At 43.1% G+C, this 24,857-nt stretch overlaps 1 protein-coding gene across 1 annotated transcript in view; it reads left to right on the top strand.

The window, feature by feature from the left end:
- Window positions 1–24,857, top strand: part of LRRK2 (leucine rich repeat kinase 2) — an 88,311-nt gene that overhangs the window by 53,658 nt on the left and 9,796 nt on the right. The window contains exons 28-41 of the mRNA XM_070947455.1: window positions 2,148–2,366; window positions 3,169–3,370; window positions 5,333–5,421; window positions 6,192–6,379; window positions 9,578–9,732; window positions 11,392–11,538; window positions 12,233–12,424; window positions 13,552–13,698; window positions 16,073–16,173; window positions 17,704–17,894; window positions 19,601–19,761; window positions 21,519–21,689; window positions 22,412–22,512; window positions 23,210–23,404. Coding sequence (XP_070803556.1) covers window positions 2,148–2,366; window positions 3,169–3,370; window positions 5,333–5,421; window positions 6,192–6,379; window positions 9,578–9,732; window positions 11,392–11,538; window positions 12,233–12,424; window positions 13,552–13,698; window positions 16,073–16,173; window positions 17,704–17,894; window positions 19,601–19,761; window positions 21,519–21,689; window positions 22,412–22,512; window positions 23,210–23,404 — 2,259 coding nt within the window. The remainder of the gene's footprint in view (window positions 1–2,147; window positions 2,367–3,168; window positions 3,371–5,332; window positions 5,422–6,191; window positions 6,380–9,577; window positions 9,733–11,391; window positions 11,539–12,232; window positions 12,425–13,551; window positions 13,699–16,072; window positions 16,174–17,703; window positions 17,895–19,600; window positions 19,762–21,518; window positions 21,690–22,411; window positions 22,513–23,209; window positions 23,405–24,857) is intronic.

Genomic DNA, 24,857 nt, shown 5'->3' on the forward strand with positions numbered 1-24,857 from the left:
ATAAATTGAAAATAAATAAATAAATAAATAAATAAATAAATTTTCCCCCCTCCCAACCCCCCATCCCCCCTCTCCCTCCAACCCCCCCCCCGACACCCACCCCCCGGATTTCCCAGAGCAAAAACAGGGTATAGCATAACAAACATAAGCTAAAATAGGCTAACTTTCTGTGGTCTCCAAACTCCCCCTTGCTCTTTAACTCCCCTTTCAACTAACTAAACGTATTCAAAAAAGAAAATATAGATTTCATTCATAAGCTATTTGAAACTTTTTAGTCCGATATTTGTTTTGAATATAGTCAATCCATCTTCTCCATGCCAATATATATCTTTCATTTGAATGGTCCTTCAAATACGCTGAAATTTTAGCCATCTCTGCTAAATTCACTACTTTTAGTGTCCATTCTTCAATAGTAGGCAACTCTTCCTTCTTCCAGTACTGTGCCACCAAGAGTCTGACTGCTGTTATTAAATTTAAAATCAACTTAGTCTCTATAACAGTACAATCTGTAATTATGCCTAACAGAAAAAACTGTGGAGTAAATTTTATCTTCTTTTTGAGAATATTTTGGATAATCCACCATATTTTTATCCAAAATGCCTTAATTTTTTTACATGTCCACCATATATGATAATACGTGGCATCATCACATTCACATCTCCAACACTTAGGTTGCACACTTGTTTCTTGTTTCTTCTATCTTCATTCTCGCCCACTCCATTACAACAATTCATCACTAACAGAATCTTCTGATTATAGCATTTTTATACATAATTATTAATTTACTTATTTGTATCTCTTTTCTGACGAATGGTAAAATTGATTCCATATCTTAAAGTATTCTGAATCTTCTCTTTCTTTAATCATCAAAGTCAATCTATTCATTTCTGCACAGTCTAAAAATTTTTTAATTACTTCTCCTTCCAAAGGTATTTTCTCTGCTTTCCCATGTTGTGCATAAACAATCCTTGCAGCTGTTATTACATGTATAATTAAGTAGATATTTTCTTTACTAATTTTTTCTGGGAGGATACCCAATAGGAACAGCTCTGGTGTTTAAATCAATACGTTGTTGTATCATTTCTTCCAGCCATATCTTAATTTTATTCCAGTAATTTTTGGAATAATTTTTAGCTTCTGAACATGTCCACCACATACGAACCTGGTAACTGGTGACATTTCCAACATTTAGTTGATATATCTTTAAACATTTTTGCCAGTTTCTCAGGGAGCATATGCCATCTATAAAGCATTTTATATTGTTAAATCATGAGTCTTGAGCTAAGCTTCAAAAGAAATCCAGTTATTTATTAGAAGCTTCATGTCGGCTCGTTCCCAAGTGTCATTAATCACATTAGCCAATGGAGCAATTTCGAGGGTTGTGGAGGTCACTCCCCTCGGCTGCTGTATATAACCCTGGGATACAGCCTTGAGAAGAGATAAGCGTGGAATGTGCATCTGTCTTTGGTTACTGTGCCATTTCCCCTGGCCTATGGCAACTCAAGAGCAGGCCAGGGATGCTTTGCGTCAAAGAATTTGAGACTTTTCTTTAAGTCAGGGGTGTCAAACTCGATTTCATTGAGGGCCGCATCAGGGTTGTGTTTGACCTCTGGGAGCCAGGGGGCGTGGCCAGCTCATCATCCGTTTTCGGCCGCGATGGCCTCCTGCAGCCCTCTGCCAATGAAAACGGAGTGGGGCTGCCCTGGAAACTGCGAAGGACCGGCCCACATTGCCTCTGCCAGCAAAAATGGAGCTCGGCCGCATAGGGTCCCCCCTACGAGCTCCATTTTTGCTGGCAGAGGGCTCCAGGAGGCCATCATGGTCCAAAATGGTGGTTGGGGGGGCCACTGGCTGTTCCCAGGGAGGCCCTGCAGGCTATATCTAAGCATCCCGCAAGCCAGATCCAGCTCGCGGGCCTCGAGTTTGACACCCCTGGTTTAACTAATTAAGATTTTATTCCCCATGTTGCTTAAAGCTGGCCTGGTGGTTAATGAGAATTCTAAACTGCTTGACAAATCTCGGGTGACATTCTGGTTGCCAGGTGGCTAGGACTGATGATAATAGAGTGGAATAAAACCAACTGCACAAAAAAGGATGGCGATCGGAGAAGAGCCTTGATCAAGAACTCTGCCACTTCTGTTTTACAGACCCGAGCATCTTTCTCCCCTGTGATTCTCATCGGGACTCATTTAGACATCGCGAACGAGAAGCAGCGTAGAGCTTGTATCAGTAAAATCACCAAGGAGCTGATGAACCAGAAGGGATTTCCTAAAATCCACGACTATCACTTTGTGAACGCTACAGAAGAGTCGGAGTCCATGGCTAAACTTCGACAAATCATCATCAAAGAATGCCTGGATTTTAAAGTAAGCCGTTTCGCTTTAATGTACAAGTATAAATAGCACTTAGACTTATATACCGCTTTACAGCCCCTCTCTAAGCGGTTTACAGAGTCAGCCTATTGCCCCCGACAATCGGGGTCCTCATTTTACTGACCTCGGAAGGATGGAAGGCTGAGTCAATGCGTAGCCATATCGGTGGGCATGCGAGCTTAGCTCCTTTTTGGACCTTCTGGGCCCACCAGAAGTAAGGAAACAGGCTGTTTCCTACCTCCGGAGGACCTCGGGGCGGTTGTGGGGAAGGCCCATGTTTCTCTCTCCCCAGCCTCCAGAGCCTTTCTAGGAGTCTGGGGAGGGCAAAAACTGCCTTCCCTATCCCCCCTGGAGGCCAGAAACAGCCTATTTGCCAACTTGCGGTGGGATTGGAAGTTGGCAAATGGGCCGTTTTCGGCCTCCGGAAGACCTCCCAGAGGGTGCGGAAGGCTGCTTTCACCCTCCCCAGACTCCTAGAAAGGCTCTGGAGGCTGGGGAGAGCTAAATATGGGCCTACCGTGCCATCGCATGCCAGGAGCGTGAGGAGTGTGGGGGGATCGCGCCAGCATGCGTGGGGGCAGGGCACATAGAATTATGGGTGCGGGCACGTGTGCGCGACCCCCCTATGCTTCAGGCATACGATGGCAAGTACAATTCATCCCTAAGGAATTCATCGAAATAGTTGAACATTGATTGATTGATTGATTGATTGATTCAATTCATTCATTCATTCATTCATTCATTCATTCATTCATTCATTCATTCGTTCGTTCGTTCATTTATTTTCCCCCTGCAGATCAGAGACCAGCCCGTGATTGGCCAGTTAATTCCAGACAGCTACTTAGAACTTGAGAAGAGCATTCTAGAAATACGCAAAACTTTGCCGGCTGAATTCCCCGTGATTGGCCAGAGTCAGCTTTATGAATTGGTGCAAGAAAAGCAGCTGCAATTGGACGAAAACGAGCTTTCCCACGCTGTGCATTTTCTGAACGAATCAGGTAAAAATATGGCCGTTGGATTGGGATAGTCACTGGCTCAGCCGTTCCTTTTTTCATTGAACAAAAAAGTTACGCTAAGTTGGGCAGTTTGCTTATTTTATTCGGTTGTTGTCCTGCTTTTATTACTTGATAAGTTACTCAAGGAGGCCAACAAATATAGTCTGCATCCAGTTTTGGTCACCACACTATAAAAAAGATGTTGAGACTCTAGAAAAAGTGCAGAGAAGAGCAACCAAGAGGATTAGGGGACTGAAGGATAAAACATACGAAGAACAGTTGCAGGAACTGGGCATGGCTAGTCTAGTGAAGAGAAGGACCAGGGGAGACAGGAGAGCAGTCTTCCACTACTTGAGGGGCTGCCACAGACAGGAGGAGGTCAAATTATTTTCTAAAGCACCCGAAGGCCAGACAAGGAATAATGGATGGAAACTGACCAAGGAGAGATTCAACCTGGAAATAAGGAGAAATTTTCTGACAGTGGGAACAATCAACCCATGGAACAGAAGTTGTGGGAGCTTCATCACTGGAAGCTTTCAAGAAGAGACTGGACTGCCATTTGTCAGAAATGGTGTAGGGTCTCCTGCTTGGGCGGGGGGTTGGACTAGATGACCTACAAGGTCCCTTCCAACTCTGATTCTATTCTATTCTATTCTATTCTATTCTATTCTATTCTATTCTATTCTATTCTATTCCATTCCATTCCATTCCATTCCATTCCATTCCATTCCATTCCATATTTTCTATTCTGTTCTGTTCTGTTCTGTTCTGTTCTGTTCTGTTCTGTTCTATTCTATTCTATTCTATTCTATTCTATTCTATTCTATTCTATTCTATTCTATTCTATTCTATTCCATTCCATTCCATTCCATTCCATTCCATTCCATATTTTCTATTCTATTCTATTCTATTCTATTCTATTCTATTCTATTCCATTCCATTCCATTCCATTCCATTCCATTCCACTCCACTCCACTCCACTCCACTCCACTCCATTCTATTCCATTCCATTCCATTCCATTCCATATTTTCTTTTCTATTCTATTCTATTCTATTCTATTCTATTCTATTCTATTCTATTCTATTCTATTCTATTCTATTCTATTCTATTCTATTCCATTCCATTCCATTCCATTCCATTCCATATTTTCTATTCTATTCTATTCTATTCTATTCTATTCTATTCTATTCTATTCTATTCTATTCTATTCTATTCTATTCTATTCTATTCTATTCTATTCTATTCTATTCCATTCCATTCCATTCCATTCCATTCCATATTTTCTATTCTATTCTATTCTATTCTATTCTATTCTATTCTATTCCATTCCATTCCATTCCATTCCATTCCATTCCACTCCACTCCACTCCACTCCATTCCATTCCATTCTATTCTATTCTATTCTATTCTATTCTGTCCTCCTCCCATTTTCCCAACAACAACAACTCTGTGAGGTGGGTTGGGCTGAGAGAATGTTGGGATCCTCCACTGAACAAGGGATAATGAATTTTAAAGTACAGGCAGTCCTCGGTTTACAACAGTTCCTTTAGTGACCGCTCAAAGTTACAACAGCACTGAAAAAAGTGACTTATGACCGTTTTTCCCCACTTAACAACGGTTGCAGCATCCTCCCATGGTCAGAATCTTGGAAACTGACTCATCTTCACGACGGTCGCAGTGACTCGGGATCGTGTGATCCCCTTTTGCGACCGTCTGACAAGCAACGTCAGTGGGGAAGGCAGATTCACTTAACAACCGTGTGGCTAATGACTGCATTCACTTAACAACTGAGGGAAGAAAGGTCGTAAAATGGGGCTTAACAAATGTCTCACTTAGCAGCAGAAATGTTGGGTTCAGTCATGGTCGTAAGTCGAGGACTACTTGCAATAAGCCATATTATTGTTAAAATGTTCCTTACGCACTGATATATATACTAAGTGGGCTATTTTTTTTCAAAAATTTAGGTGTCCTGCTCCACTTTCAAGATCCAGCACTTCAGCTCAGAAATTTCTATTTTGTCGATCCCAAATGGTTGTGCAAAATCATAGCCCAGGTCAGTCTCAAATGCGGTTCCAATCCAGGTTTTCTGGATTGCCCCATTTTATTTTAATTTCCCCCCTTTTTTTTTTGCCTCTAAACAGTTATTTCTCTCTTATCTCCCAGGTCTCAGATTTTTTTTCTATACGATAATTTAGTTTATTCGAGGAAAGTTAAAATGCCAAACACCAAAATACAGACGGTCCACGACTTAACAACGGTTCATTTAGTGATGGCACTGAAAAAGTGACTTATGACCGTTTTTCACACTTGTGACCGTTGCAGCATCCCCAGTGTTACGTGGTCAGAATTCAGAAGCTTGGTTACTCATATTTATGACGGTTTCAGTGTCCCGGGGTCACGTCATCCCCTTTTTGCTTCAGGAGGAAATGGGGATTTTGCAGTAACCTTCCCCTTGAGTGAAGTGGGAATGGGGATTTTACAGTATCCTTCCCCTGCCACGCCCATCAAGCCACGCCCACCAAGCCACGCCCACGGAACCAGTAGTAAAAATTTTTGAAACCCACCACTGGATGTTACGATTGTACCTTATGATTTATGATTTATCCCTTTTATGACTTACGATTTATCACTTTGTTCATTGCATGTACACTGAGAGCTTACTAACGGGAGACAAATTCCTTGTGTGTCCAGTCACACTTGGCCAATAAAAGAATATTCTTCTGATTTTTATTTGAAAACGAAGCGAGAAGCTTGGCGGGTGACACGATTTTTAAACTAAGCAAATCATCGTGAGGTTTTGTGAGACGGATTTCTCTTCCGTAGATCTTGACGGTGAAGGTGGATGGCTTTACCAAATACCCGAAAGGGATCATAAAGCGTTCGGATGTGGAAAAATCCCTGCTAAAGAACAGTAAATTCCCTGAGATTTGCAAGTGCCAATACTTCAAGCTTCTAGAGAAATTCCAGATTGCTTTGCCGTTAGGAGAAGATCAACTGCTTATTCCGAGCAGGTAAATTTAAAAATTTAAAATTGATTGTTACGTGGGCATTTGCCGGGGGAGGGAAAATGTGGGAAACAAGTAACATCTCACACATTATGATTTGGTTAGAGAGGATGTGAATTATTACCGTACTTTTCGGAGTACAAGACGCACTTTTTTCCTCCCTAAAAGAGGGTGGAAATGTCGGTGCGTCTTATATACTGGATACAGCCATTTTTGGCCTCTCGAAACCACATTCCGCGCGGTCTGTATTTATGAAAAATGATCCTTATTTTTTGCAAAAATGGGACGCGCAGAGGGTTTGGGGCCCATTTTTGGCCTCCCAACCCCCCCCCCCACATCCTGTTTTTGCCCTCCCCAGCCCCCAGGAGCACTCTGCAGGCCTCCCAAACCCTCTGCACGTCCCGTTTTTGTGAAAGGAGACCTGCAGAGTGCTCCTGGGGGCTGGGGAGGACAAAATCTATTTTTTTCCTTGTTTTCCTCTTCGAAATCTTGGTGCGTCTTATATTCCGGTGCGTCTTTTTTTTTAAATTGTTTTTTTTTATTATGTAATATAGTAATACAATTCAACGTTTTTCGGTTCCGTGGTGTTAATATATAGATACATGTTATTTACATATTATTTACATAGTATTGCATCTTTGCTTAGATATAATTTGAATGCTATTACAAATAGTCATGCACAATTCTTTATGATCATATATACATGTTATTTACTTGTTGTTTACATAAAATTGCATCCTTACTTAGTTGCTGTTTAATAATGCAAGTAATAATACTAAACTCTTTATGATCATTATTGGATAACTTTTATACTCCTCAAACTTCACTTTTTGTTTCTTTTCACTATCCACTCATACCACAACTCCCACACATTATAATATTCCATATTCTCTCTTTCGTTAATCGCTAATGTTAGCTTATTCATTTCGGTGCATTCTAGTATTTTCCTGATTACTTGTTCTTCGGGTGGTAGTTTTTTCTATTTCCAATACTGAGCATACGTTATTCTTGCCGCTGTCGTTATGTGTATAATTAGGTACTTCTTTTTTTTTTTTTTTTTGTATTCTGTTTTCAGGATTCCCAGGAGAAAGATTTTTGGTTCAAAATCGATGTTGTCTTCTATTATTTCCGTAATCCATTTCCAAATCATTCTCCAAAATTTTTTCGCTTGGGGGCACTCCGGTGCACCTTATAGTCTGAAAAATACGGTAAATTTGCAGGTCTTTGGTGCTTCTGAGCTTGGTTGTTTTCTTGTAGATGTTTCGCGACCCGACTAGGTAACATCATCAGTGCTTGAAGGGAGTGAGGTTTGCTCTCATTTTATGAATTCCCCTCTCAAGGTTGCTGGGAATGGTCTTGGTGATCTCTTACTCTTGTTTACTGTTAGTTTATTTGTCCGAATTGGTAGTTCCTTGCCTTCTTTGCTTCTTGATTGTTGGAAAAGAAACAAAATCCCAAAATACCTGCTCACCAACAATCAATACACAGAAGAGCAAAGATTAACCCTAAGATTAACAGGAGACCAACAATTGATGCAAACAATACAAACCTCACTTCCTACTAGCATTGATAATCAGAGGTGGTATTCAGCCGGTTCGGACCAGTTTAAGGAAACCGGTAGCGGAAATCGTGGATGAGTCTGCCCACACTACCCCCCTCCCCCGGCTCTATGTTGTCCTATTTAGTCACGTTTTTGAGGCCAGGTGCATGCATGGAAGGCCCGTGCGAGAGCAAAGCTCATGCGTGGAAGGCCAGGTGCATGCGTGCAGGTGGCGCAAGCGAGCAAAGCATGCACGCGCTCTCACATTTTTGGTGCTGGGCGAACCGGTAGGTAAATTATGTGAATTCCATCTCTGCTGATAATGTTACCTAGTTTGGTCCAGTGGTGAAATCCAATTTTTTTTAGTACCGGTTCTGTGGGTGTGGCTTGGTGGGCGTGGCAGGGGAAGGATACTGCAAAATCCCCATTTCCTCCCCACTCCTAGGGGAAGGATATTGCAAAATCTCCATTCCTACCCCACTCCAGGGAAAGGATACTGCAAAATTCCCAATCCATTCCCATTCCAGGGGAAGGATATTGCAACGTCTCCATTCCCGCCCCACTCTGGGGCCAGCCAGAGGTGGTATTTGCCAGTTCTCCAAACTACTTAAAATTTCCGCTACCGGTTCTCCAGAATCTGTCAGAACCTGTTGGATTTCACCCCTGGTTTGGTCATGAAACATCTGCCAGAAAACCACCAAGAGAGTGCCAAGGAATCCCCAGTCCAACCCTGAGCTACAAATATTCTCTTTTATCGATATGTTGGTAACGATTTGCTTTCTTTAAATTGTAGTATGTGAAATAGCTATCCACAATAGGTAAAAATCTAGATTGGAAATTTTAGGTTTCCACTGGTGAGGGAGTCAAGAGAGGAATAAGCCTAGAGTTATTACTTTGCCACAAGTTCAATTCAACCCGCCTACTACCACAAACAGCCTCCCACCGGCCGGTACGCTCTCATAGAGAGGGGCTCCTCCGGGTGCCGTCAGCCAAGCAGTGTCGACTGGCAGCCCCCAGGGGGAGGGCCTTCTCTGTGGGGGCACCCACTATCTGGAACGAGCTCCCCCCGGAGATACGGAGGATCCCGGATCTGCGCACTTTCCGCCGTGCTCTTAAGACCCTCCTATTCCAGCAAGCCGGCCTGGCCTAATTTTCTCCCCTTTCTTTTAAATTTTTAAACTGAAATTTTAATTTGTTTTAAATTATTGGGATTTTTAATTGTCTTGGGCTAAATTATTTAATTTGGTTTTAAATTGTTTTTAACTTTTGTATTTATGTATTTTATTCTGTGCTTGTTCACCGCCCTGAGTCCTTCGGGAGTAGGGCGGTATATAAATTTAATAAAACAACAAACAAACAAATCAAAACAAACCCTGAGCTACAAAGATTCTTGTCTATTATTTAATTTGTATCAGGGGGGTCACCCAAGCAAATTTGCTACCATTTGTGCAATGATCCCAAGGTGCACAATAAACCACAGGAACTTCTTAGCGATGCTTGCTCGTTGTTATAAAGTCAGCCAATAATGATAACTCAAAGAAGATACTTTCTACCTTTTGACTGGCACCCCACTGCCGACTTGGGGAATGAAAAATTCAAAAAAGTGGGAAATAGCTCCCTTTTAAAATCTCTTTCTTTCTTTTCTTTTTTTTTTTCTCTTTAAGCTTGTCAGATCAACGGCCTGTGATAGAATTGCCTCACTGTGAAAACTCTGAGCTTATTATAAGATTGTACGAGATGCCGTATTTTCCTATGGGATTCTGGTCCAGGCTAATTAATCGACTGCTTGAAGTGTCTTCGTACATGCTTTCCGGAAGAGGTACAAGAATGGAAGGAAATTAGCTAAATCTGTACAAGGGGCCTTTGTCGTTAGGAAATTAGCTGAGTTACCACAGATTTCGTGCTCTTAATTCAGCGATTGGGATTTGGTTTTAAAGTCACTTACGTGGTTGCTTAATCCGCGTTAAAGTTTTAGCATGAGGTCTGAGACACTGTAGGCTGAACTAGTGATGGGATTCAGCCGGTTCGTACTGGTTTGGGTGACCTGCTTGTGGGCATCCTATTTAGCCACGTTTTCTGAGCCGTGTACATACATGCAAGCTGCACACATGAGCAAAGATAGTGTGCACACGCACGCACTCATGTTTTCGGTGCTGGGCGAACCGGTTGTTAAATTATATGAAACCCACCTCTGGGCTGAGCCAAATTTGATACAGAAAATATTGCTTGCATTTGTCCAGTTTCAATGGGAATTACTTTCAGGTACAAACAGATTAATGGCCAGGCTGTTATATGAAATTTTGGAATTGTTATCTTGGTTTCGTTGCAAAGGATCTTCCGACAGAAAGACACGTCTATGGATTGGAGGTGTTGGATAGGAGATAGGTAGATAGATTATGAATATTTATAAATGCAAACTCATTTAAGGGACTTTATTTAGGGATCTGGAACACATGTGTTACTTACCCAAGACATCTTATGCTTGGAATCCTAATACCGTGAAGGTTCTAAGCCATTTTATGCTTGGAATCTAATACCACAAAGGTTCTAAGCCATTCTATGCTTGGAATCCTAATACTGTGAAGGTTCTAAGCCATCTAATGCTTGGAATCTAATACCACGAAGGTTCTAAGCCATCTTATGCTTGGAATCCTAATACTGTGAAGGTTCTAAGCCATCTAATGCTTGGAATCTAATACCACAAAGGTTCTAAGCCATCTTATGCTTGGAATCCTAATACTGTGAAGGTATAGAGAAGGATCTGGAGCCAGTTGAGAAAGAAAAACAGGCCTACCGGGCCATCGCGTGCCAGGAGCGGGGGGGGGGGAAGGGGGGGTCGCATCCGTGGGGCGGGGTGCATAGAATTATGGGTGTGGGCACGCGCGCGTGCGAACCTTCCCTGCCCCCCCCCTCCTGGCACGCGATGGCAAAAAGGTTAGCCATCACTGACCTATACCATTTCAGAGAAGTGTCTAGACCAGGGATGTCAAATTCAATTTCATTGAGGGACGCATCAGGGCTGTGGTTGACCTCGGGGGCTGGGTGGGTTGTGGCCAACTGGGTGGGTGTGGCCACCTGGACAGGCATGGCCAATTGGGTGGGCGTGGCCAGCTTGATGCCACTCCCCAAACTGCTGGCATGTTTCCTCTTCGCATTGGGTAGACCGGGCCGAAGCGATGCAGGCCGACCCCTTTCATTTTCCAGGACGGCTCTGTGGGACAGATCTGACCACATTGCGTGCCGGATCCGGCCGACGGGCCTTGAATTTGACACCTCTGGTCTAAACTCTTCTTAAAAACCTCAAGTGCCCACAATTTCTGGAGGCAAGCTGTTCCACTGGTTAATTGTCCTCACTGTTAGGAAGTTTCTCCTTAATTCCAGGAGTCTATAGTTAGTATAGGCTGGAAAAGTCGTGTGTGAATTTACAATGGAGGGGGAAAAAACATTACGGACGTAACATCCTTCTATTTCTTCTTAGAACGAGCTCTTCGTCCGAACAAGATGTATTGGAGGCAAGGCATATATCTGAACTGGTCTCCAGAAGCTTACACCCTGGTGGAATCTGCAGTTCTGGAAAACAATCTAAACAGCTTTCTAAAAATCACGGTCCCTTCTTGCAGAAAAGGTTAATATGTGTCCCAACCTTCTGGAGGGTGGGGGGAAATTAAGATGTTGTCAGCCACCGGCCCCCTTCAGAGGAGGAGGAGGCATGTGAGTCAGAGTCAGCATCAAGGCAACCTTGGAGCTCCGAGGGGGAAGAGGGAATGGAGCTGGCAGAGAGAGAGAGACAGAGGCGGAGCCTGGGACGTCCGTCAGCCCTCAGATGGAGAGTCAACAGCCCCCAGGTCTGGAGGTGGCTGATGAGGAAGAGGAGGAACAGCTGGGTCCAGTGCCTGGCGTGCAGATACGCAGAAGACAGAGGAGAGGAGAGCACTGGAAATCTATGGGCCGGTCCTTGGGACGGAAGAGCCACAGCTGCTAAAGAAGCCCCACCTTAGCTCTGGGGATAAAAGGCAGGGGGCGGAGATAAATAGATGTGGCAGACAACTCTTCATCTCCCGGCCGGATGAACTTGTTAGCTTGAGAGAGAAACTTTTTGTCGGGGCTGCCGGCGCTCCTAATAAAAGAATCTTTGAGTTCACTTCAGAGGGTTTGTCGTGTTTGGGGAGCTGGGTCAGAACATGTTGTTGGTTCTGCGGAACCAACAGAACATTTCAGCGGAAAATGTCGTAGTGTATTTCTAACTACAGATGCAGCAAACCACAATTTTTAATCCACTTTCTCCCCCTCCCTCCCCCCGGTTCCTTGACTTTCTGAAGGTTGCATCATTTTGGGGCAAGTTGTAGATCACATCGATTCTCTTATGGAGGAGTGGTTCCCGGGTTTATTGGAAGTAGATGTTTGTGGCGAAGGAGAAACGCTGTTGAAAAAATGGGCCTTGTACAGCTTTGAGGATGGAGAGGAACATCAGAAAATATTGCTTGATGACCTACTTAAAAAGGCAGAGGAAGGTAGGTTTACTACGGTATTTCGAGCAATCCATTCCAAAATACTTTTTCGGTCTACTGCAGAGGTGTCAAACTCAAAGTCCGTGGACCGGATCCGGCCTGCGGGATGTTTAGATCTGGCCTGTAGGACCGGGCTGGAAATAGCAAATGACCGCCCCGTGGTGCCTGTGCTAGTGCCCCATTTTCAGCCTGGACGGCCTACTGCAGCACTCTGCCAGCGAAAATGGGGTTCTGGGGGCCCTGTTGTGACCTAAGCACAAGTAGTTATTACCAGACACAAACAGTCCTAAACAAACATATTTTATTAGAACAGCTGAGAATTACTTCATTCTCAGTTTAGTCCAAATTAAGTCCAAAACAAATTCTTCATAAACAGTCCTTCGGCCTTATCGCCAACCGTTGTCTCCTACTGTTAAAAATACTTATTGTTATGTAAATTGGAAAAATGGAAAATAAAAATTAAAAAAAAAAGAATATTCGATTTTGTCCATTCATGTAGCATGAAACTGCTTATATATTGTAGTGACTGCATAGGGGTGCATGTATGTACATCCTGACCCATTTCTCCGTATAACCTGGACCTGTTAGAGTTAAAAGTTTATCTTATCTTACTGAAATGAGCATACCATGATTATTTTTTTTTAATTGAGGGGAGGAGATAACCTATATTCCCAAATGGATCATGGTAGCTATGCATCCGTATGATTGTACATTGATCACATCATTTGCGGAATGGTGTCATTACATAAATGACATAAATTACAGTGGAATTTGGTTTGATGCGTCAGAGATTCAGAAAGTAGAAGTCCTACACAGGTGGGTTTCACATAATTTTACCACCGGTTTGCCGCGCACCGAAAATGTGAACGTGCGTGGTGTGCACGCATGCACGCGGCTTAGAAAATGTGACTAAATAGGACTAAATAGCCTAAATAGGACTAAATAGGCTAAATGTGGCTAAATTGTGCTGGGGTGGGTGGGCAGCCACTTGCAGGTCGCCACTCGCAGGTCTCCCAAACCGGTCTGAACCGGTCTGAACCGGCTGAATACCACCTCTGGTCCTACAGTATTAGTTTGCTTTTCCGTTTCATCGGTTACATTTCCATGTCTATTCTTCTTTATCCATCCAGGTGACCTCTTAATAAATCCAGATCAACCAAAGTCTACTGTTCCAATAGCTCAAATTGCTCCCGATTTGATTTTGGCCGATTTACCTAGAAACATCATGTTGAACAACGATGAACTGGAATTCCACCAAGCTCCAGAGAACCTTCTCGGTAAAGAGAATCGTTGGGTTGCTTCCTACAGCTAAGAAAGACGGACGCTTCTAGGAAAGATGAATAAACGAGTTTGTAACCAAAGCCCCTTGAGGTCAAAAGACTTCGTTTAAAATAAATTAGGAATCTTAATGTAATACCCTGTTTCCCCCAAAATAAGACATTCCCCTGATAATAAGCCCAGCCGGACTTTTGGGTGCATGGCAATAAGGCCAAGTGCTTATTTCAGGGTTCAAAAAAATATAAGACAAGGTCTTATAGTTGGGAAAACACAGTATCTATCTATCTATCTATCTATCTATCTATCTATCTATCTATCTATCTATCTATCATCTACCCTGTTTCCCCCAAAATAAGACACCCCCTGATAATAAGCCCAATTGGGCTTTTGAGCGCATGGCAATAAGGCCAAGCGCTTACTTCAGGGTTCAAAAAAATATAAGACAAGGTCTTATATTTGGGAAAACACGGTATCTATCTATCTATCTATCTATCTATCTATCTATCTATCTATCTATCATCTATCTATCTATCTATCTATCTATCTATCATCTATCTATCTATCTATCTATCTATCTATCTATCTATCTGTTTCCCCCAAAATAAGACATCCCCTGATAATAAGCCCAATCGGGCTTTTGAGCGCATGGCAATAAGGCCAAGCGCTTATTTCAGGGTTCAAAAAAATATAAGACAAGGTCTTATATTTGGGAAAACACGGTATCTATCTATCTATCTATCTATCTATCTATCTATCTATCTATCTATCATCTATCTATCTATCTATCTATCTATCTATCATCTATCTATCTATCTATCTATCTATCTATCTATCTATCTATCTGTTTCCCCCAAAATAAGACATCCCCTGATAATAAGCCCAATCGGGCTTTTGAGCGCATGGCAATAAGGCCAAGCGCTTATTTCAGGGTTCAAAAAAATATAAGACAAGGTCTTATATTTGGGAAAACATGGTATCTATCTATCTATCTATCTATCTATCATCTATCTATCTATCTATCATCTATCTATCTATCTATCTATCTATCTATCTGTTTCCCCCAAAATAAGACATCCCCTGATAATAAGCCCAATCGGGCTTTTGAGCGCATGGCAATAAGGCCAAGTGCTTATTTCAGGGTTCAAAAAAATATAAGACAAGGTCTTATATTTGGGAAAACACGGTATCTATCTATCTATCTATCTATCTATCTATCTATCTATCTATCATCTACCCTGTTTTCCCCAAAATAAGACAGCCCCAATCAGGCTTTTGAGCACATGGCAATAAGGCCAAGCACTTATTTCAGGGTTCAAAAAAAATATAAGACAGGGTCTTATTTTCAGAGAAACACAGTAGTTGTTTATTAACAAAGTTGAAGACGATTTTTAAATGCTGCATTAGACCCTGGTAGTGATATTCCTGAAGTACAATAAAAAATAGCAATGTTTTAATCTAATTGGTATTGTTAGAAAGGTTTTATGAGGTTAGGGATTTCATTCAGCAGGTAAGGTAGAATTATTTTGGGATCCCCTCAATACGGATACTAAAACCTAGAAGAACCAATCTAGAACAAAAGATAAATTTTCTAACAGTGAGAACAATTAAATCAGTGGAATTGAGTTTCTTCCAGAAGTTGTGAGTGGTCCATCACTGGAGGCTTTCAAGAAGCGATTGGACAGCAGTTGTAAGGAATGGTATAGTCTTCTGCTTGAGTAGAGTGAGGGGGGTTGGACTAGAAGACCTCCAAGGTCCCTCCCACCTCTTGTTATTTTGTTATTCAGTATATTTTACAAATCCAGTCTTGCCGGTTTGAGAGGAATTCCACCAAATTAAAAATCAATTATTTCAGCTATGATTTCTTAACTTAGAATATGCCGAAAGGGTGTTTCAACTACATCTGCAATTATTCTCCTATAACAGTGATGGCTAACCCTTTTGCCATCGCGTGCCAAAAGCGGGGGGGGAGTGCAGTGGGGTCACACGCACGCGTGCCCACATCCATAATTCTATGCACCCCCCCCGCTCCTCCCGCTTTTGGCACGCGATGGCACGGTGGACCCAGTAGGCCCGTTTTTCGCTCTCCCCAGGCTCCAGGGCCTTTCTAGGAGCCTGGGGAGGGCAAAAACGCCCTTCCCCCCCTCCACTCCTAGAAGCCGTCTGGAGACTGGAAACAGTGTGTTTCCTGACTTCTGATGGGCCCAGAAGGCCCGAAAATCAGCGCACGCATGCATGCCAGAGCTGAGCTCGCGTGCCCACCGATATGGTTCCACATGCCACCTGTGCCAGAGGTTCGCCATATAAATTCAGGAAATGTAACCTATTTTTTTTTTAAAAAAACAAAAACATTGTCTCATATTTTCTGTCGGAAAGGTGATGGTGGCTTTGGATCTGTGTACCGTGCGGTTTATAACGGCGAAGAAGTAGCTGTAAAGGTTTTTAATAAGCACACGTCCCTTAGGCTGCTGAGACAGGTGAGTCAATTCGCAGTCTGCGAATAAATCAATAAAGCCATAAATTACTTGCGATTAGAAATCACAAGGGCCCGGATTGCGCAACTTAATTAATGGCTACTGACCTTGTAGCCGACAGGGATCATTCATTATTTCTTGCAAACATCCACATACAGGTCACACCATTTTCAACAGCGGCCTATTGTTGCATTATTCCAGAATAAAAAACAAGGGTTTGCTTATTGGGGTTTTTTTTTCCCCCTTTGCTGATTTTGGGGAATCATTTATTTTCAACTTTCACATTTTTTGAATGTCTGCTTTTTCTTTTGTCGGTTGGAAAGTCTTATCAGTTTCTCTGAAACGGTTTGCGACGGTTCGGATCCGTGAGGCAGAGACTTGGCTGGAGAAATCTGTCTCTAACCTTGGCTACAAACATAACATTATGTCTGTGGAGATTCTCAGTCATTCAGGTCATGATTGCCTCAAAAGTTGTTGTTGTTGTTCTTCTTCTCCTCGTCCTCCTTCTCCTTCTCCTTCTCCTTCTCCTCCTCCTCCTCTTCCTCTTCTTCTTCTTCTCTCCTCCTCCTCCACCATCTTCCTTCTCTCCTCCTCCTCCTCCTCATCTTCTTCTTCTCCTCCTCCTCCTCCATCTTCCTTCTCTCTTCCTCTTCTCCTCCTCCTCCTTCATCTTCCTTCTCTCCTCCTCCTCCTCAACCCCACTCCCTTCTAGCCTTGATGATGTCACCTACTTTGGTAATCAAATGTCCCTTCCTCTCCTCCTCCTCCTCCTCTTCCTCTTCCTCCTCCTCCTCTTCTTCTTCTTCCTCTCCTCCTCCCCCTCCTCCTCCATATGCCTTCTCTCCTCCTCCTCCTCCTCCTCCTCAACCCCACTCCCTTCTAGCCTTGATGATGTCACCTACTTTGGTAATGAAATGTCCCTTCCTTTTCTTCTTCTTCTCCTCCTCCTCCCCCATCTTCCTTCTCTCCTCCTCCTCCTCCTCCTCTTCTTCTTCTTCCTCTCCTCCTCCTCCTCCTCCTCCTCCTCCATCTTCATCTCCTCCTCCTCTCCCTCCTCCTCCTCCTCCTCTTCTTCTTCTTCTTCCTCTCCTCCTCCTCCTCCATCTTCATCTCCTCCTCCTCCTCTTCTCCTTCTCCTCTTCCTCTTCCTCCTCCTCTTCTTCTTCTTCCTCTCCTCCTCCTCCATCTTCATCTCCTCCTCCTCCTCCTCTTTTCCTCCTCCTCCTGCTCCTCCTCCTCCTTTTGAAAAAATTGTCCATTTGCCTTTTGAAAAAAAGCACCTATGGCCTGGATGACCGAGAATCTCCATAGACATTTAGCCATACCCTTTACCCTTCAAAACCTATCCTTCCATCCGTCCCACCACCGATGAAGCTTCTTGGATGAAGAAGCGAAACGTCTTCTCCCTCCTCAAGGGAAAAAAAAATCAGTCCAGTTGCCTTTGGGGTGTGTGTGTGTGTGTGGAGAGAAGCACCTTTGAGAAAACATGGCAGGAGTACCGCTGTCCTCTCACTTTCGCTTTGCTGTGCCTAGGAACTGACGGTGCTCTGTCACCTTCATCATCCCAGCTTGGTATTCCTGATGGCTGCAGCTGTGCGTCCTCGGATGCTTGTCATGGAATTGGCCTCCAAGGGGTCTTTAGATCGGTTGCTCCAGCAAGAAAATGCAGGTCTAACCAGAACCTTACAGCACAGGATAGCTCTGCATGTGGCAGATGGCCTGAGGTAAAAATAAAAATTAAAAAAAATAGAAAACGCCTTTCTTTTTCAGTATGTCTGTATGAACGAACCTCTTTTTCTTTGGGTCTCTTATCTACCTATATCTATAAGGGGTGTCCAATAGCACGAGCACTTAGACTTATATACCGCTTCATAGTGCTTTACTTTACCTCTCTAAGCGGTTTACAAAGTCAGCATATTTCCCCCAACAATCTGGGTCCTCATTTTATCCACCTTGGAAGGATGGAAGGCACAGTCATCCTTGAGCCTGGTGAGGATCAAACTGCTGGCAGTGGGCAGAGTCAGCCTGCAATACTGAATTCAGAGGTGGGTTTCAGCAGGTTCTGACCAGTTCTGGAGAACTGGGAGCGGAAATTTTGAGTAATTCTGACAGGCCCCGCCCCCATCTATTCTCTGCCTCCCAAATCCCAGCTGATCGGGAGGAAATGGGGATTTTGCAGTATCCTTCCCCTGGAGCGGGGTGGGAATGGAGATTTTACAGTATCCTTCCCCTGCCACGCCCACCAAGCCACACCCATCAAGCCATGCCACGCCCACCAAGCCACACCCACAGAACCGGTAGTAAAAAAAAATTGAAACCCACCACTGGTCCTCATTTGACCGACTTCGGATAGACAGAAGGCTGTCAGGATCAAACTCCTGGCAGTCGGCAGAGTCAGCCTGCAATACTGCATTCTAACCACTGCGCCAGCCCTCTCTAAATGATTTACTGAGCCAGCCTCTTGCCCTCAACAATCTGGGTCCTCATTTGACCGACCTCGGAAAGATGGAAGGCTGAGTCAAGCTTGAGCCAGTCAGGATTGAACTGCTGGCTGTGGGCAGAGTCAGCCTGCAATACTGCATTCTAACCACTGTGCCACCAGGAAGGAGAATGAAAAAGTGAATAAGAGAGGGAGGGAAGGAGGGAAGAATGAGTAGAAATAGCACTTAGACGTATATACTGCCTCATAGTGCTTTACAGCCCTCTCTAAGTGGTTTACAGAGTCAGCGTATGCCCACAACAATCTGGGTCTGACCGACCTCGGAAAGATGGAAGGCTGAATCAAGCTTGAGGACAGATCCCTGCTGGTCAGCAGAATTAGCCTGTAATACAGCATTCTACACAGGGACGCGGTGGCTGAGTGGCTAAGACGCTGAGCTTGTCGATCGAAAGGTCGGCAGTTCAGCGGTTCGAATCCCTAGCGCCGCGGAACGGGGTGAGCTCCCGTTACTTGTCCCAGCTTCTGCCAACCTAGCAGTTTGAAAGCACGTAAAAAATGCAAGTAGAAAAATAGGGACCACCTTTGGTGGGAAGGTAACAGTGTTCCGTGTGCCTTTGGCGTTGAGTCATCCTGGCCACATGACCATGGAGACATCTTCGGACAGCGCTGGCTCTTTGGCTTTGAAACAGAGATGAGCACTGTCCCCAGAGTGAGGAACGACTAGCGAGGGGATCCTTTACCTTTACTTTACAGCATTCTAACTATTGCGCCACCACGGCTGACCAATCATGATAACTTGAAGTCTTGTGGCGTTCAATTCCCAGAATTCATGACCGGCTGGGGAATTTTGGGAGGTGAAGTTCACAAGTCTTCAATTTGCCAAAGTTGGACCCCCCTACTCTAAATCTTTGGGATATAAGCACCATCCTATGTACATGATGTTATTTCTCTTTTTCTCTTGTACATCTCTGTCTTTTTTTTTCATACCAGGTACCTACATTCTTCCATGATCATCTATCGTGACTTAAAGCCTCACAACGTCTTGCTCTTCACGCTTTATCCCAATTCAGCGGTCATTGCCAAGATTGCCGATTACGGCATTTCCCAATATTGTTGCCGAATGGGAATAAAAACCTCCGAAGGCACACCAGGTATCAACAACTCAGTAGCTCCTACATCTGGGTAACAAGGACTTTCTGAGGTGCTCAGGTGAAATTGGAAGTTGTTTAGTCGAACAAACATGAATGGATTCGTTGAACAGAAACGCAATGAGCCATTTACCCTCCTGGCTCAGTCCTTTAATGCAGGGGTGAAATTCAGCCGGTTCATACCGAATCGCACGATACGGTAGGGCCGACTGCGCGAAGCCTGGCCCACCCACGCGGACGTCATGACGTCCCTTTTTTGCGATGATTTTCAGCCTCTGCGCATGCACAGGGAAGATAAATGAATTTCACCCCTGCTTTAATGAATTATTTAGCCAAGGGGTCCCCAACACCCCAATCCGTGGATCGGCACCGGGCCGCGGCATGCCAGAAACTGTGCCACGCAAACAAGCAAAGCCCCATGTGGGATGCAGGCAGCACATGAAACCACGTTCCCTTTGGTCCACAGAAAAAACTTCTCTCCACAGAACCAGTCCCTGGTTCCCAAAATATTGGGGGACACTGATTTAGCTAATTGTTTTCTTCACATTCTTTTTTTTAAATTGTTTTATTCATAAATATTTTTGAATACAGTGTATTGTCAGGGTATACCATTTACAAGAAAAAGAGGAAAAAAAGTGTCAAATAGAAAATAGTAATAAATATTAACACATGAACTAATAATAGTAATAATAATATAACACGTGTACTAAAAATAATAGTAATAATATAACCGAAAATTTTTAACTAAGTTTCTTTTTATATTGGCTTATTTATATTTTTATTAATTATGATTGCAGTTATAAATCTTCTCAATTATTAATACAAATATTCGTAGTCTTTCTGCCTCTAATTTCTACCTCTTGTCTCTAACCATTCATAAAATCTATACCATATCGAATAGTACTCTGCGTCTTCTTTATCTTTTATTTTTAAAGTTAGCCTCTCCATTTCAGCACAGTCCAAAATTTTTTGAATTACTTCCTCATCTTCTGGGGTGTCCTCATTTTTCCAGTATTCGCAAATATAATTCTTGCTGCTGTCAATATATGTAAAACTAAATATCTGGTCCCTTTGTCAAAACCCTCCGGTATTAATCCCAACAGATATATTTCTGCTTTTGGGTCTATATTCTGTTTAGTTATCTTTTCCAGCCAGCTACATATTTTCTCCCAATATTTTCTTGCTTTTGTACACTTCCACCACATATGATAATAGGTACCTGGGGTCTGGTTGCGTTTCCAACATTTGGCAGAGAGATTACTAAACATTTTTGCCAATTTTTGTTTTCTTCACATTCTGATAGACCTGTATGTTAGGGCTGTATAGTAATCAAGATCTAGATTCAAAAAAAGATGGTTAAAGGAATGTGTAAGTACTTGTTGTTTTGGTTTTTCTGTTCCCTTTTTGGCTTGTTGATTGTCTCTTTTGCACAGTATGTAGCTGTTATTTATTTCTCTGTGTCTGTTGATGTTACCAACATAAAATGTTTCCAATCACTTGGCTATATTATGGAGAAAACAGACACTTCTTGTTATTAACTGGCCCCAACAGTTTTCTTTTCGTAATTGCCTTCTGGAGAATTTATGTATCTTATGCAACATAAATAATATTTTGATTTTCTTGTTTATGTGTTCCGAAGGCATTTAATATCATTTAAGATTCTGAAATTAAAACAAGAACAGCATCTGCCTAGTAAAGACTGTTCAACAATGAATGATTTGTGGATTATTTTTCTTTCTTTCTTTTTTTAAAAAAAAAAGGATTTAGAGCACCAGAAGTTGCAAGAGGAAATGTTATTTACAATCAGCAAGCTGATGTTTATTCATTTGGCTTGCTCCTGTATGACATTTTGACAGCTGGCGGGAGAATATTAGAGGGTATAAAATTTCCTAATGAATTTGATGAATTAGCTATCCATGGAAAACTTCCAGGTATGTTCCATTTTCTTTCTGTCTGGTTATTATACGCACTATACATTTGTACCTTAATCTACCTTGCCTTACTCTGACCAGCAAATGTAAAAACAAAACACAGAAACATGCTAATTCTCAGTCCTAATTTGGATATGTTTGAATTTCATTTGTTTTGTTTTTTTAAAATGAAAGCAAAAGGTTACAACTCCAAATGTGGATTGTAAGGAAGACTAGAATCTTAAGCATTTTTTTAAAAAAATCTGTTCAATCATGTCTAATAATATTTGCTCTCTGAGCTTAGTGGTTTTCTTACAGATGTTTCATTACCCAACTAGAGAACATCATCAGGGCTAAACCCCAACGCTGATGAATGTTCTCTAGCTTGGTAATGAAGTGTCTGCAAGGAAACCTGTTGTAATTCATTGCTGGAATGTATTTCTATGCAACAACTATGGTTGTATTCAGTCAGTAGATGGCAGTGTTTACAAATTTGAATCTATGGTATATGCTCTATTCTCTTTTGTTCTAAGTAGAGTTTCCTGTTACACAGTTAAGCAGTAAAACACATGGTGATTGTACTCTTTGTTTGCTCTGGAGTGGTTTATATAAACAGAATTTCGAACAAAACCACCAAACTCAGAGAGCACCAAGGACCCCTTAAACAGGTTGTGCTTTTACAAGACAAATGTTAGTCTCTGTAGTGCGATTCTCCAAATTAAGCTCAGAATTATCTATTCTAGATCCTGTCAAAGAATACGGCTGTACCCCCTGGCCAAGGTTTGAAGATTTAATTAAGAAATGCTTGAAAGAAAATCCTCAAGAAAGACCTACATCTGACCAGGTAGGCTCAGTAGAGATCAGTAAAAGAGACACAGATGTTCCCAATGCTACATATTTTAGCGTTAGGAACTTTTGCATGCAAAAACATTTAGCAAAAAATAGACGCTATTAGACGGTACTGTGTTGTTGACTAATGTATCTAGTTTTGGTCGCCACGATGTTGGCGACTCTAGAAACAGAGTCGCCAACATCAACAGATAAAACAGATCGATAAAACAGATGTTGAGACTCTAGAAACAGTGCAGAGAAGAGCAAAAGATGATTAGGGGACTGGAGGCTAAAACATATAAAGAACGGTTGCTGGGATTGGGTATGTCTAGTTTAATGAAGAGAAGAGCTAGGGGAGACATGCTAGCAGTGTTCCAATATTTGAGGGGCTGCCACAAAGAAGAGGGAGTCAAACTATTTTCCAAAGCACCGGAAGGCAAGAGAAGAAGCAATGGGTGGAAACTAATCAAGGAGAGAAGCAACTTAGAACTAAGGAGAAATTTCCTGACAGTGAGAACAATTAACCAGTGGAACAACTTGCCTCCAGAAGTTGTGAATGCTCCAACACTGGAAGTTTTAAAGAAGAGATTGGATAACCATTCGTCTGAAATGCTATAGGGTTGACTGCCTAAGCAGGGGGTTGGACTAGAAGACCTCCAAGGTCCCTTCCAACTCTGTTATTCTATTCTATTCTAATGTGGTATCTGCAGGTTTATGAAATGTTGAACTCTGCCGAATTAGTTTGTTTCCTGAGACACATTCCAGTGCCCTCTCCTTTTATGTCGGAGTGCATGGTGGCTATAAACCAAAGTAACAAAAAAAACGGGATCTGGATCGGAAGTGGTGGCAGAGGGGAAGCCCAGCTGTCATTTGTCGACATAAATACCGATGAACGCACCTGTAAAGTAGGTTCCAAGGTCGACCTTCCAATTGATGCTTCGCGATTTGTTTTTCAATCTATTATTATATATCTTATTTATACGTTTTTCTTATACAAACATACGTGCTTCGTGAACAATGCGCTGCCTGAGTTTATCTGCTTTGCATAATAATACCGTGTTTCCCTGAAAATAAGCCCTCCACCGAAAATAAAGCCTCCCCTGAAAATAAGCCCTCCCAAAAAATAAGCCCTCTCCTGAAAATAAGCCCTCCCTGAAAATATTTAAACACATGTGCAGTGAAAATGGGCTCCCGAGCTCCGTTTTTGGCTGCGGCAGCCTCCTGCAACCCTCTGCCAGTGAAAACCAAGCTCAGGAGGGTCGCAGGCAGCCCTTGCGAGCTCCGTTTTTGACAGTGACGGCCTCCTGCAAGCCTCTGCCAAAGGAAATGGAGTTCTGTTTTTGCTGGCAGAGGCATTGCGGGCCGGTCATTTGCTTTTTCCAGGTCAGCCCCACAGGCCAGTTCTAAGCACCCCGAGGGCTGGATCCGGCCTACGGGCCTTGAGTTTGACACCCCTGGACTAGATAGAAGCCCTCCAAGATCGTTTCCAACTCTGTTATTCTGTTATTTCGGTTACTTCACAGTGGTGGCCTCACATATCATATCATCCTAAGCCAAAACTGAGGGAAAAAATTTGGCTTAGTGCATCTGTGGACTTAGCCATAGAATGATACTGTTCTGTCCCCGTCTCCACACACACACAAACACAGCCAGCCGAGGGTTAAGAAAGCACTTGGCACGCACACAGGTTGTTATCGGAAACTTGGCAGCAATACGAGCACCGACTGCCAAGGGCTTTACTTCACCAGATAAACAGAAAATACATACAAAGTGCAAATAGTCCAGCTCAAAACAAGAAACCTTCGGCAGATTTAAGCGTTGTTCAAGTGACTAGCCAGAGTTAGTTTTTGTTCGTCACAGAGTCTTAAACAGCCACCACACTCTCTTATATAGTCTCTGGGCTGTGGTCCAGTGACTCAGTTATAATCCCTGGCACGCCTCCTTAACTGCTGCAACCGTTTATCACGCCTTCGTTGGCGTGAATCCAGGAACGACACATCGCCTCCCTCGCTCTCATCAGAGACACCTGGCTCCTGGCTAATCTCCTCTTCCTCGGCCGGCACCTGAGGCAGTGCCAGAGGGGAGGGGCCTGGAGAGGGAGGCCTGGCCGACTCCTCTCCTTCATGTTCGGAGCCTTCTTCCTCCGATGAGATAGGCTCGGAGGGCGGGGCCACAACAGATACTGAACCTCATAGACCAATGTTTCTCAACCATGGCAACTTTAAAACAGATGGATTTCAACTCCCAGAATTCTCCATGGCTGGAGCTCTGATCTAGGCTTCCCCAGCAGCACGAAGCCGAGTCCTCATCCCAATAAACCCCCTTTTATTTAATTTACGGTGAATTCCTCTCCAGCAA

This window comes from Pituophis catenifer, unplaced genomic scaffold, assembly GCF_029215685.1.
Source record: "Pituophis catenifer annectens isolate HBS135680 unplaced genomic scaffold, rPitCat1.0.hap2 SCAF_7, whole genome shotgun sequence".
NCBI lineage: Eukaryota > Metazoa > Chordata > Lepidosauria > Squamata > Colubridae > Pituophis > Pituophis catenifer.